The sequence below is a fragment of the Protopterus annectens genome, chromosome 13.part0 (genome assembly GCF_019279795.1).
Source record: "Protopterus annectens isolate FY-2018-M chromosome 13.part0, PAN1.0, whole genome shotgun sequence".
Lineage (NCBI taxonomy): Eukaryota > Metazoa > Chordata > Ceratodontiformes > Protopteridae > Protopterus > Protopterus annectens.
Window position 1 is genome coordinate 1,042,260,214 of NC_056747.1, and position 15,326 is coordinate 1,042,275,539.

The 15,326-nt window shown below is 38.2% G+C and overlaps 1 protein-coding gene across 1 annotated transcript in view; it reads left to right on the forward strand.

The window, feature by feature from the left end:
* Nucleotides 1-8,338: 8,338 nt before the first annotated feature.
* The window catches only part of LOC122788400 (brorin-like), a 191,398-nt gene continuing 184,410 nt past the window's right edge, over nucleotides 8,339-15,326 (forward strand). Inside the window, exon 1 of the mRNA XM_044055470.1 lies at nucleotides 8,339-8,731. Within this exon, the coding sequence (XP_043911405.1) occupies nucleotides 8,357-8,731 (375 nt within the window). The 5' untranslated portion in view covers nucleotides 8,339-8,356. The remainder of the gene's footprint in view (nucleotides 8,732-15,326) is intronic.

Here is a 15,326-nt window from a genome sequence, read left to right on the forward strand (position 1 = left end):
ACAGTTGATTGACGTTAAAGACATGCAGGTAGGTGCAAGCATGAATGGGCGTACCTTCGTTGATGGTTGGGCATCAGGCTGGCAACTCGGCACCGTAAAAAAAAATCCACTGCCAATCATGAGCGGACCAGAGTTCTGGTGTGGCGACCCCTAACTGGGAAAAGCCAAAAGTCATTACTTCTACAGAGATTTTGCATATTTACTGATAATGGTGGATTGTAATGACAGAAGTTTGAGTGGCCTTTTATGGTTGAAATTTTCTGAAAGGCGTAGTTTTGTCATTATTGGTTCATGCATTTTGTTTCATTGCTCACTAGAAGACTGTTTAAAACTAAAAATTCAAAACACATTCCAACAAGTAGTGCTGTATTATACAAGAAATATAATTTAATATAATCAGGTTAGTACAATCAGGAAGGTAAATCAAAGTACATATACATGTATGCTTGCTCACAGGATGCAAGAAATCAAAATAGGGGAAGAGAGCAGTCACCAGTGGTGTCTCCCAGGGTTCGGTGCTGAGAGGTTTTCTGTTTGGCATATATATCTCAAAAGTAAAAGGAAATACCAAAGGGCTTTGGCCGACTAAGTTTGAGATAACTGCAAGCTAGGAGCAGTTATTGACTCCCCAAATGACTTAACCATCATGCAGGAAGGTTTGTCCCAAACAATAACTGGTGCCAGAATCATGCATTGAAACTAAACTCCAAGAAATACATTATTGTATCCTTTGGGAAGTCATCTACTCCAGGGAACTGCCAAATTGACAATGCCCCCTGAGAACTGACCCAGTTGTTTGGCATTTGGGAACTTGTGTGTACAGTGGCATAATGTTTGACCAACATGTGCCCAGAGTGATAAGAAAGTCTTTCTATATTGCACAGCTTATAAACAAATTGATTGTGACTAGATCTAGAGATGTTACTGTCCCCCTTTACAAAGCCCTCATTAGGTCAATCATTTTGCATAATGCCCACTTTGGCATGTATCTGTCCAGACCCATACAACAATTGGAATATCCACAGAGATACTTTACTAAAAGGATACAAGTCCTAAACAGTAGGTCTTGCATGGACCACCTCAAAGATTTATGACTATACTCAGTATCTTACAGAGTGCTTAAAGGTAAAATGTCTGGCATACAAGGCATCCTCTGACCTAATACAGATGGACCTACTGAACATCAGCAAGTCAAAATGTATCAGAAATACTCAGTCCGGGTATCTAAACTAATGTTGTGGAGAGATGGATATATATCCAGAACAGACTATCCATTCAAGTAAAACAAAGCTCATCCCTGTCCATATTCAAATGCAACTTGGATCTAAGGATGGGTATTAGAAAATGTACTCCAGGATTACCTCTCATGCCACTAATGGATAGAGGCAGTTGCTAAATGCTGCATCCCTTATATGGGTCCCCTCAAATTATCTACAGTGTGATCACATTTATTCTCACTAGAGCTAATATACAATTATCAGCCATGGTATAGTTAAGACCAATCAGGAAATGTTAATTTAAGCACCAAAATGGAAATCTTAAAATGTCCTCCAAGTGAACCTATGTTGTGGTAGTAAATAGTTTGCCCTTTTTAGATCACTAAGTGCCCCTTGTCACCCTCCACCCTCCCAGTCTTCAACAGCTTCCGGCACATCTGGAGGTTAGTTTGGGTATACTTATGGTAGGTGTGTGTGTGTGTATATTTATGGGTGAAAGGGGGTAAGTGTGATTAAGTAGTGTGTGTGCATGCTTGCGTATGCATGTTTGTGTGTGTGCGTGTGTGTGTGTGTGTGTGTGTGTGTGTGTGTGTGTGTGTGTGTGCGTGTGTATGTGTGAAGCTGTGTTTGTGAGGAGCTGTAATACTTATGGGCATCCATAGACTAATGAGCAAATCTTGCCATATTGGGAGTAAGGGAAACACCAGACACCAGGGACACTCTGCATATTGTGTCTTAAAGGCACAAGGAAAAAAAAAGAAGAAAGGTAACATGGGTTGAGGAGGACATTAAACACCAGAGATGCTCTATTTTCACTGCCCTAAAGGCACTGGAAAAGATTCAAACCCTGTATCCTACCTCATGTAGGTGATATTAGTCCTCTGTGCTACCACTAGACAGCAATGACATTTGAAAATATTAGCTAAGAGTTTAAATCATCAACCCTCTTTTTTCCCGTTTTCTACATGGTGATGGGGTGCTTTGTCAACTGTTGCCATCTCTTTTGATTTAATGCCACTGTCCTACTTTCTTCAAGACTCTTGCTTGACTGCTACAGGCCTTCCCTCACACAATCCATCTACCTGTTTTCTGGACACCCTCATTTCCTCTTGCCTTCTTCCTCTCTGTCCCAAATCCTCTTCACTAGATTGTCTTCTGTTTTTCTGCACATGTGCCTGAAACACCGTAATCTGTTTTCTTTGATCTTTTCCTGCAACTGAAGCTACTTTGGCTTCTGCTATGATGTCCTCATCTCTTTGTCTGTCTGCAGCCTACCACCCATCTCATTAACTTCATTTGCATGACCTCTAGCTTCCTCAACTGCTCTGCCTTTACTGCCCAGGTTTCTATACCATACAGTTGCACTGGTCATACCACTGTTTAGGCTACAGCCTCTCTGATTCAGACTACCCTTCTCATCAACTACCCCTCCCAGATAATTGAAGCTGTTACCCTGTTCCAGAATTTTCCCTTCTATCTCATTTCTAAGCTTTTTTTGATTTCCTTCATTTGCTACCATTACAATTCTCTTATTTTCTCAGTTCCAACCCATGTGCCTTGAGTTTTGTATTCTATTCCCCTATCTTTTGCTGACATTCTTGCTCAGAATCTGTGTGTAATGCCATATTGTCTGCATACAGCAAGTTTGATGACCTCTCCGCTCAGACCTGTGGCTAATATAGTCCATTACCAGTATGAACAGCAGTGGACTAAGAGCTGAACCCTGATGCACACCCATTCTCACTGGGAACCCCTCTGTGAGTACAAACACTGTTCATACCTTAGTCATTGGGTATTTGTACATAGCCTGCACTAATTCTACCAGTGTTTCTGGGACATCAAATCATCCCAAGACTGCCCAAATTAGCTTTCTTGGGACCTTGCCATATACTTCCTCTTTGTTGAGGAAAGCTCCAGTTGGACTCTTTCCTCACTTTTAGCTTTTTCTCAAGTATCTACTTTAATGAAAAGACTGAGTTAGTTGTGCATCATCCTGATCTGAATCTGAACTACTCATTCTCCATCTTTCTTTTGAGTACTATTTGTAGTCATTTATCAAGCACAGTCTCCAGGACTTTTATGCAGTGTGACAGGAGTTTGATACCTCTATACTGCCCAGAGTTGTGAATGTCCCCTTTGCTCTTGAACACTGGTACTAATATGAATATTTTCCAGTCATGTGGGATTCGCCTTTCTCTCCATACTGCTTTGAGTACCCCTAGGAGCCATTTCTCTCCTATGTCACCCAACATCTTTATTACATCTGTTGTGACACCATCTGAGCCTGCTGCTTCCCCTGACTTCATTTTCCTCAGTGCTGTTTTTAATTCTTCTGTGGTGGGCTCTTCTTATATCATAGGCTGTGTCTGAGACAGTACAGCTTCTGAGGGGTTTTCTTCATTCAGAAGCTGCTGCAAGTAGTAATTCCACTGGTCTTTGTGGCCCTGTGGCATGGTGAGCAGGTTATTGCTGACATAACTTATGAAGGATGTCTATCTTCTTTATCTTTCTGATTTTGCCTTGCAATCTGATAGAGTTTCTTTGTGCTATCTACTGAACCAGAAGCTGGTACAGTGCATCTAATGTCTTGTTCTTTGCTATTGCAAGTTCTCTCTTAGCCTCTTTGTTAGCCTATCAGTATTTCTTCCTATTATGGTCTGTCTTTTCTATCTCCCAGTTTTTTCCTGCACACCTTCTTTCTTTTGATGACTTCCTGGACTTCTGATTGCCCTGAGTCTATCACTAATTTTGATGACATCTCTCACTGTCTTTTGAAACTTCTCCTTCACCACAATTCCTCCTTAGTAGAGGACGCTGGATCTCAAGCAAAGTGACTTTGCTGCACTACCCCTCCATCTTATCTCCTGGATATATAGGATGTCCAGCTCGATACTTTTACGCAGGTTGATTGGTTTTATGTCCAGCTTTCCCTTTCTGGGCAATGCCAGCTTATTGAGCTAGGCTTTATGGCAGGCATACACTGGGTACTAGGAGCATATACACCCCTCCAACCATGACATAGTAGACCAGGTCCTGAACCTACCATTCTGGTGACATTACTCAAGATAAAATGAACCATCTAGAGCCAATTTTTTTTTACACTGTCAAGTGACTAGCCCTGTTGTTACATGCAGTATGTGATCCATGTTCTCCTCTACTGCACATCACAGCTAATGTTCAAAGTGACTGGGATATATGTCTCTTCCCCTTATGGATCCATCTAGAGCCTGTGCTGCTGTTCACAACTCCATTATTGGCTGAGTTTGAGGTAGAAACTCCCAACATATTTTTGGAAGGAACCCCACAGAGACACAGGAAGAACATGCAAACTTCATACAGGCAGCTGGTTGGAGGTCAGGATTGAACCTTGCACACTAACAGCATGCCCATATGTGAAGGCTTCAATAAAAACCCAGGAAGAACACCTGATGACAGCAGGGAAAATGTTTAAATTATAATATGGAAAGTTAGCAGACCAACAGGTCTAGCATCACTAGGCACTGTAAGGACACTAAGAAGAAAGAAACTCTATTTCCTGGCATTATTTACTGACTGTAAGGATATGTGATTTATGAAGAGACATCTGGTACATTCTGTCATGTCAAGGATAGGTAACAGCTATGTCATTGTATGTGTTTTTAAATGTGTGTATATGACTGTGGAAGTGAGGTGGGGGGCATGTGCCAACACAATGAATGAACTGACAATGGCAACTGTTGCAGGAAAGTACATATTTGCACTCAAGGTAGTTAAAAACAATTCAGACATACAAATTAGCTGTTAATGACGTCTTTCCTCATTGTGTGTAACATGTCTCTGAATCACAAATTGCCACATCATGTAAATAGCCTTTTTACCACAGCTCTTATTGCCAGCACTGAGGTTCTTTCTGAATCTCCAGGCATATGTCTGCAGTTATTTAGGGCTCCTGATAGATTACCTTTGTGCAGCAGTACCTTCTTTAATAGAGAAACTGGTTAATGTTGTTAGTGCTATGTAGTATAAAATACCAAGAGATTTAGCAGCTACTGAGGAAGTTCGTCTACTGATACTCATCCAAGTTTTAGTTTACAATCAAATGTATACACCTGACTAGTTGTAACAGTATTGCTGGAAATGACAAATGATTCCTTATGAACTGAGATCCAGTAAAAGGAAAGGTTTGTGTTTATTGTAATTTGTTAAACATAAGCCAGAAAGTGAGAACAAAACTGATTTGCAAATACCTCATTGTTTTGTCAGGGAATAGAAGAGGTCTGGGGTTATATCCTAGGTGCTGAAGTTTATCAGTACAGTTCCAGAATGACTTAGGATGAAGGAATTTCACATGCCACAATTACTTATAAGCAGCTTTGCTTCCTGCCAGTACAGCCAGCATTGCTTTATTTCTTGTTTCCCTAAATTCCCTGTGACCGGTATTATGCTTGGTTTACTAGACCAAAAATGATGTGAGAGGCATAATTTTCATAACCTGGAGAATGATCCAGGAAAGGTTCTTAATCTGACATTGATTTAGTGCAGACGGATCATACTATGTAAAAGATTAGGAAAGGATGAATTAAAGAAAACGCACACCATCACCTTAGTGGAATCTAATGAATTGATCAAAGCACTGTACAAAGGATCCAGGCTCAAATCTGCTCATATTTTTAGCATAATAGGACCTTTCATCTTTGGATTTTGTTTTAATTATATATTGCAAACCTGCACAGAAGGTCAGCTATTGAATCAGCTATAAGTTTTACTGCAAGACTATGAGGAAATGCTTTCTTTGTTAGGGTCCAGTTTACCAGTTTAGTGTGCTCTGTCTTCTAAATCTGATAAATGTGATGGTCAAGAGTGAAAGGTTTATTAGCTGAAACTTACCATGAAATGATAAGCTGAGGTGATTAAATATCTTGTGCTTGGCTGTAGTCTATTGTTAGGTCCCCAAAGTAACTAGACTCAGTCGTTATTTTATACATAAAGCGGTAGATTACTTGTCTGCTAACATATATGCTAGGGCTGATATCTAAGCTACAGGACTGGTAAGAAGGAGATGAGAAATATGGAGATGAGCAAACCCACAAGATCAAAATACTGATGTTACAGCGTATGCTAATGGGGGTATGTGCTCTGTGTACAGGAGCTGGAGTCTGTCCTTAGGATGAGGCATTAAACCAAGGTCCCATCTGCTTGAGTTGGTGGTCCATGCACCTATCAAAAAGCGGAAGGGAAGTTCCCCATCGCTCTGGACAAATTACACTTAGAAGTAGAAATACCACCTCTAGTCTCTCTGGAAAATAAGTCATTAGTCTATTGGGACTAACCTGGTCAACAAAGGATAGGAGATGAAAATAAATAAAGACAGTCTTGTCTTGGAAGAATTTGATAACTGCAGGCTTTTGGGAAGGAGATCCCAGCTATTAAAAAACTGTAGAAGTCCTTTTATTATGGTTATACAGAGGGTGATGTAATGCCTGAATGCTTAAGAGGTATAATATATATATATATATATATATATATATATATATATATATATATATATATATATATACATACATACACAATTTTTTATTGCATCCAGAAATTACATTTATGCCCTTGGATTCATTAACATCTATACTAAGTGTACACCGTTCTGAGAGAACAGACAACACAAGCATAACTCACACCTTCTTCCTTTTAATTTTAGTTTTCCTAATGATTTTCTTGCAGCATTACCTATTGAGGGAGATTCATAAAGGTTACCAGAAAGTGTAGGCTACTTAGTGTAATCTTTCTGACTGACAGGAAAGCACAAAAGATGTGGTAGGGATGTTCTTGAATACAGATCATGCAAACTTAGTGTACACTTTGTGTAGGTGTTAATGAATCTGTTCTCAGTGGAGTAAAATAAATATTTAAGTTTATACATTCTTTATACCTGCAGGCAGTTACTTCAAATTACGTAAACTCTGTTTGTGCAGTAGCTGGAGGAAAGGATTATGTTTCTTTAAACTAGCCGCAGGCTTAACTTCTGTGGCATAGTTTTTTCTTGACAAAAGCATTTGAATTAGCATTATTTTATATTAAACTTTTTGTTTGCATGTATTTGTGACTTTTGCATCAGTTAAGTCACATCACTACTTTTTCAAATATTTTTCTGACACAAAACATAACTTCAAAGGGATTGAAAAACAATTTGACTATATATTTTACATCAGATTATATGTTGTGAAGTACATTGCAATATTTTTACTGTTTCAGTATGTAGATTGAAATGTAGTATATTATACATTTTATTATACTTTACTATGCTATACTATTCTACACTTTATTATATTCTGGATTGTATCACAGTTAAGGTGAAATGGACTTCATAGTAAAGTTAAAATACACACCAGTTTTGGTTAATGTTTATATGCAAATACAATAAACTCTAAAAGATGAAACAAATTAATTCAGCACAAGTTCTAAGAAGCTAATGTTTAGTTGGACTGGAGCCAGGAGTGACTGCTAACTGACAAGACAGATGGTGTAATCTAGGAAATAATAGCGATATAAGCCCATGAATAAATGAATAAATATGCCCAAAAAATAATCGGTGGAAAATAAACTGCATTCAATAGGTCAGGTTTCTGCATTGTTACATCCAGTTCATAATGAAACAATATATAATTGTTTTCTTATTTATACATCTAGAGAGCTGTTATGATGTGAGTGCTCACTGTGAAACCGACCTTTATTAATTGCACTCAAATTGTGATTTTCCTTCCTGCTGAAAGCTGTAGTATGACAATTTTGAAATTCTTCTGTTGTGATCTTCTGTATCTGTTTTACTGTCAGTGTTGTTAGTAATCATTTACATATACAAGCTATAACAGGTAGTTTTTCACGTTAGATGTTCATTAAATGTTCAGCAGGAAGCCAAGCGCGTCAAAGGAAATAGTAACATAGTAACATAATTTGTGAATTAGGCATATTGTATTTATGCAAAAGATATTAGAAATGCATTTCACATTGTCAATGAAGTCTTTCACAGTTCATAGAACACTGAAACTAATGATTGGCGTAATACACACTTTGAGCCCAGTGGGCAGTAATTAGAAGGAGTCATTAGGCATTGGGGCTAGCATTCTTCCAAAATATCCTGAAGGTCTCAGTACTACTGACAGAAAATGCAGTACCACAGTGTAGCTTGTATGCACGTCCTTTACTTATTGTGGGGATTTTTATCTTGGTTTTCTGCTGCTTTCTATATTGATATTAACACAGAAGAATATGGGGACTATGACATGACAGATTATCGTGGCAAATGGTGCATTGGTGAGTCTGGCACTGTATACAACATAGGAGACACATTTTATCCTAGTCCTTCAGCTTGCCCTTGTATATGTACAGAAGATGGGCCACTGTGCATCAAACCATCATGTCCAAGAATCCACCCAAAGTGTATCCGTTTCAGCTACCAGTCATGCTGTCCCAAATGTGAGGCACTAAGCAGCGTGTGTGAATATGATGGAAAGACCTACCAACTAATGGAAGAATTTATGGTAAAAAATATTACTTCTAAACTGTACATTATAATAAAGAGTAGATGCATGCAGTTCCATTTTTTTTCTTTAACTACATATTATTTAGTGTTTCTTTTCATTTGTCACACATATCTTGGTGTGCCAATGTGTATATGTGGCCACTTTTGAGAGCAGTATAATGGAGTAAACTGAGCTGCTCAATACAAGATTACATTTTTTTCTAAAACATTTTAAAGCAAATTCAGATTATTTAAGAATTATGTGAAGATTCGAGTGTTTTGTCAGAGTAGTACATAAACCTGTCATGAAACCTATGAAAGGGGAAGAAGTATGCCTTAGTGGACTTCCATAAAAATTACAGATTGGACAATGTTAAATTCACTAACAGACTGCAGTGAAAGATTAATAGGGGGTAAAGGACCTTACTAGCATACAGAGCAACAGAGAAAAAGCATATAACTGAACTTAAGTGAGCATACAACAGGGGAAAATGTACAGTTGGTTTTAGTGATACATTGCAAAGGGGTACACTGTCACACTGCATGGTAAGGTAGGCAAAATGTGGAAGAGTGAGACATCTGAGAGATATGCAGCATTAAAGTGCATTGAGAAGAGATGACTAGAGTATTAGAAAGTAGTTTAGAAATGCATGCGTTACTGGAGTAAAGGGAGAGGAGGCAGACCGAACTACAGTGCAGCAAAGGACTAATCTGAAAGGTATACACAGTCAGAGAGCAAAATTCAAGTGTCTTAATGGAATGTGCTGCAAAACCAGTAGGATGTCTACATTACTGCATGTAGTAGTGTGAAGGGATAGATAATTGTAATACAGTGAGAGAATAGCATGGTGAGGTGAACAGTACAAGCTATGGTAAAGCAAGGTATGCATGACTGATATGACATGATTTAAATGCAGGGAAAGACTAGTAAGGGAAGTATATAATACTTAGGCAGCATGGTGTCCCAGTAAATGTATCCCTGCCTCCCAGCTGCAGCAGCAGAAGTTTACTCCTGATCTCACTGTCAAGGTATGCATGACTGTTATGACCTGATTTAAATGCAGGGAAAGACTAGTAAGGGAAGTATATAATACTTAGGCAGCATGGTGTCCCAGTAAATGTATCCCTGCCTCCCAGCTGCAGCAGCAGAGGTTTACTCCTGACCTCACTGTCAAGGTATGCATGACTGTTATGACCTGATTTAAATGCAGGGAAAGACTAGTAAGGGAAGTATATAATACTTAGGCAGCATGGTGTCCCAGTAGATGTATCCCTGCCTCCCAGCTGCAGCAGCAGAGGTTTACTCCTGACCTCACTGTCTATGTGGAGCTTTTAAGCTCTCCTCATGTCAGTATGGGTTTTGAGTACTCCAGTTTCCTCAAGTCTCCTAAAAATGTACAGAAGGATTGGCTGTGTTAAACAGTTATATTGACACTTGCCCTTGTGGACTGGGTCATGAATGCAGGGGATCAGAAAATGCTCAGTTAACAAATAAATTAAATTTAGGTAACATCACCACAATGTTGTACCAGACTAATGAGAACATGCATGTTACTTGTTTGCATTAAGGGGGCAAATAAATATAATATTTATAAGAGATAAATAGGAAGGTACAGACAGAGTTCAGCTAACTTGTCTCCAATGAGAGATAAATGAAGGGGAAAGATTGAAAATATGGGTGCATTGACAGGTTAGTGGTGCAGATATACACTACTTAACTGCAGTAACAGTATTAGTGAAGATTTTAATGGGGATCAAATTAAGTGAGGCATCAGTTCTGCAGGTCTCATAAAATATAATAGGCAGAGAAATGATTAACTGTAGGAAAAGAGATAGATTGCAGCAGTGAAAAGCTTAGTGATAGGAAAGCATGACATGGTGTATTAGCAGAAGTGAACCCATAAAACAATAGTGAGGTTAACTGAGTACAGGCACATTATTAGAATGTCATGTCAGATTAGCAGTGGCAAGTACATTACCCTAATATAATGAGAAAACGGTAAAGAAAACTACATTGCTAGAATGCAGCAAACAGCTCAGAGAGCAACAGTGCAGAATGCACTGTATTAAAACATAGCAAATGATTAGTAGACAAGAAATACACTGCTGATATATAAAAACAAGCTTACAAGCTTTAGTGGAATAGTATATGGCTGTCAAATGTTAGAAATCAAAACAAAAAAAAAAAAACAGGTTATTGCATAACAGTGGTACCAAATGCATGTATTTAATTATGTATGCATTTTTTGTCCATTTTTTGATTTATTCTCTGTGCAGAACTTTGAGGTTCCGATGAAGTCTGTTAAAATTGTCTTTAATTCAGATGAATGCGTTTAACTAGAGTAAAACTGTTTTTACAATCTATATTTCTTCGGTGTGCTTAGTTTGGCTGAATTTTATTTATCAAACTTTGTATTTGTTGAATACAAAAATAGAGGGAGAGAGTGGAAAACTACTTTAGATATACAGTACAAAAAGCTGTGGGGTGACAGACTGGCAGGGATATGTATGTTACTGGGAAAAGTGACATATTAGTTCAAAGAGGCATATTCTGTCTGATAACATGGAATCAGACTAGTGGCCATGAATGTAAAAGTTCAGTGCAGAGAAACAGGACATACGTGCAGACATGAGACAGTTTATTTTATTATTTATTCTACAGGATGGCAGACTGGGTCTCATGAATCCCTTTTCAACCACAATCATGTTAAAAAGAAATAAGAAAACAGGCAATTGTTTGATGGCATGCATTGTTTTTTTTTTTTCAAATGGTGAATATCATCTGCCATATATATGATACATGCTTAATAGGAAAAAATATTTTAATAAAATTTAATACTACATTTTTTAAGTACTTAAGAAGTTTATAGTAAGCTTGTATGCTTTTGGAAAAGTACTTAATAGGAGCGTATGGTTAGTTGTACGTTTGGATCTATTCATGATAGTTTATTTTGTTTCTTGTAAATAAGCAGACTAAAGGGATATTTCACTACTGTTAAGTGAGACAAAAGTTGGGGATGGGTACACTACGAGCAAAAGTGCAGATAATTATCTGTGTGAGTATGTGTGTGAGCATTTGTGTGTTTGTGTTTGCATGCTAGGGGCTGCTGAACATTAAATAAAGACTCAGAAACACAAATATACAATTATTACTTGGTAGCAACAGTAAAATTATTACAAAGTTGCATATTATCAGGTACAGGAGCATGTTATCTCCTTTGGGAGGTGTGCACTACTGACATATAGAGATTAAATAGGAGAAACACAGGGACAGAAAAAATGAGTGGTTGAATATATTGTTTATTGCCAAACCACAGTATTTCTTGTTGAGCTTAAATACAACATTGTACAGTGAGTTGTGAGGTATAACCCCAACATATTTTCTGAAAGTATTAATCATGATGATTAGTACTGATAAACTCTATATCCTGTTGTAGTTTCCTTGAAAGAAACAAACCTTATTTAACAGCACACTTAGTCAAAATGCTTCTCTCCAGGCTAAACTAGACAAAGTTGTCTTGCTAGGTGGCCTCGATGCCTCACATTGCTTAGTTTTTCCAGTCCTCTTTCCGGCTGGGATGTCTTTTATATGGAATTCGCACGACTGCCTATGTTCATTTTGATTTTTATCAGGAACTGTAGTCTCCTCCCACATCCCATAGATGTGTTGCATGGGAACTGGTCATCATCAATATTGCCTTTACTTATGCTTTGTAAAGTGTGCAGGTGTGCCTAAGTATCCTATGATGGGTTGGCACGTTGTCCAGGACTGGTCTCTTTTTTCCTTGTGACCATTAAGTGCTGACCAAGACTAGTGCTCCACAAAATCCTGAACAGAATTAAGATGCTGATTAGACTATGAATGAAGGAATAGTTTATGTTTTTATACTGCAAAAACAGCGCAACATCACTGAATAAATAACTTTCCTAGCAAATACTGAAAGGTTAAAGGCCTTGTATAAAAATGGCTGTGTTTGTCATATTAAAAATGTACCTTTCTGTTAGTATTTTACATTACTCTGGCACACCATCTTCCTCCCTCCCAGCCAATGTGCTGACAGGATCTATTCTCTTTCATTTCCCTAATTTCCCAGTCCTTTTCTCTTTTCTCTTACAAGGTAAGTAACAGTCATTGCTGAGGGACAACATCTTAAAACATTGGTTATCAGACAGTTGTAAGGCTCAAAACATGCAAACACACATTGAGTGAAAGAGAGCCACAGAACTACAAATGTATGCTTCAGTGCAATTTGTGGCAAGACCATTTTTCTCTCTCTCTCTCTCTCTCTCTCTCTCTCTCTCTCTCTCTCACTCTCTCTCTTTCTTTCTTCCTGTCTGTACATGTTGATGGGTAAAGCTACAGGGCTGGTAAGGACAAAAGAGGGTAGAACACTCTATACGTGTCTATTTTTGTATACAGTTGTGGAAAGTCATCTTGAGATGCTGTCACTGATATCAGTTTGCCTCATAAGCATTGTCTTGCATAGGGAGTTGAAGGGAGGGAGTCTTTGTGGACTGTTAGAACCAACATCACTTTATGGTTCATGTTGCGGTTCCACCAATTATATGAATAAATTCAGCACTCAGTCCTGTAACTGCAGATGGAACACTAAGTTAAACAGCCACATCATCCTTTTGGAGATGACAGGGACTTACCGAAGGTAAAGGGATATTTTCGAGGAAGAGTGACAAAGTGCCTAGTAAGTTGCAGTGGGATGACATAACTTATGCATACTAATGATCATTACATAGGCAAGGCACTTCTGAACAATGCCAGAATATAAAACACAACGGCAAAATTGAAAAGTATGTACATGATATTTTCCATGGTGCATAGACAAAATGCATGTCCCAAAGATGGCACAGCTCAAAGACATGCTTTCTTGCAATGTGAAGGAATCTTATACAATTGCAAATGATGCTGAGTATATAGGTATCCATAGACAGGCACATCTTTTTCCACAGATATTGCAATTTACATACCAGATTAGGAAAAAGTTGTATTATAAATGGTGTTGAAGCGTAGTTGCTGAGATCTGTGTAATAGATCCAAATTGAAGGAAAAACCTTCATCCTTGTAGGGCATATGTCATAGGCCCAGTGATGACTATGCCAGGTGAGTTAGGATGCACTGAAACTCCATTTATTTACTATATACAGTGCATACCACCCATGAACAACCAGACCAGTACTGCATGGATGCCATGACCCTTGACTAGATATGTGCCTTGAGCTACAGTATATAGATCTGTGACTCTTTTGCTTATCTGACTGATAATGAAAACATGACCACAGTCAGCATACTACACCGGGTAGCTTCCAGAAGTTCAGCAGAGACACCACAGATATTTCTCAAACCTCAGAGAGCAACCTCCTAGAACACTTCCTGGGCTGTCTGATTTGTCATGTAGACAAGCCTCAGAATTAGGCTGAGAGGACTGTTTTGATTCATGGGTTCCATCATATTAAAGCTGTACCTGCAGTCAACAGTGGTATGTTACAACCATTTACAAATCCATGCTCCAGTGCTGGAGATGCTACAACCACTTTTATCTCCATACACTTTCAATCTGTGAACATTTAAGTGTGATGTTGCCTATGCAGGCACATCATATCTATCTATCTATCTATATATATATATATATATATATATATATATATATGTGTGTGTGTGTGTGTGTGTGTGTGTGTGTGTATATATATACAACACACACACACACACACACACACACACACACACACACATATATATGTGTGTGTGTGTGTGTGTATATATATATATATATATATATATATATATATATATATATATACACACACACACATCTACACACACACACACACACACACACACACACACACACACACACACACACACACACACACATATGTGTGTGTGTGTGTGTGTGTGTGTGTGTGTGTGTGTGTGTGAGCTCAACAGCTAGCTGGTACCAAAGAAGCCCAAGTGTGGTATAACTCTGCAATTGCTTTTTATCTAAACAACATAGAACAGGTGCTACTGTTGGATCATGCAACATATCTTTGCAGACAGCACTTCTAACTCCCTTATGGAAGCCTGCAACATAGCTAGAGAACAAATACCACAGGAAATATCACCAAACAGAAATTATCATCAAGTATGCATTTGCTCACCTCATGATGTGCTTCTGTTGCTTGGATGACTCTGGCAGGCCCTTAAGGATGCAATAGATAGGATGCATGCCACATACCTCTTAACCTCTTAGCACAAGAAATCTTGCCAAAGCTTGAAATAATGGGGGGACAAAGGCCCCAAAAATAAGGACAGATTTTAGATATTGGTCTTATAAACTTGGAAAATAGAATAACAGGTTTTGTGTTAGCATGTATTTTCTGAAAGATATAAAGTCTGAAATGCAAATGTGAGCCATTAGTTGGTCAGTTTAGTAATCAGTTATTTGTCAGAAATCCAGAAATTTTATGAAGAACAGACTAAAACTATGATGCAAAAATCTGGACAGTTGAGAGGTATGCGTGATTGAGATATGTAGCAATTCTGTGGCATACATTGTGGGGTATCATACCAAGATATGAAGGGATAATAAATACAACTTAATGTGTATTCAGTACAGCAC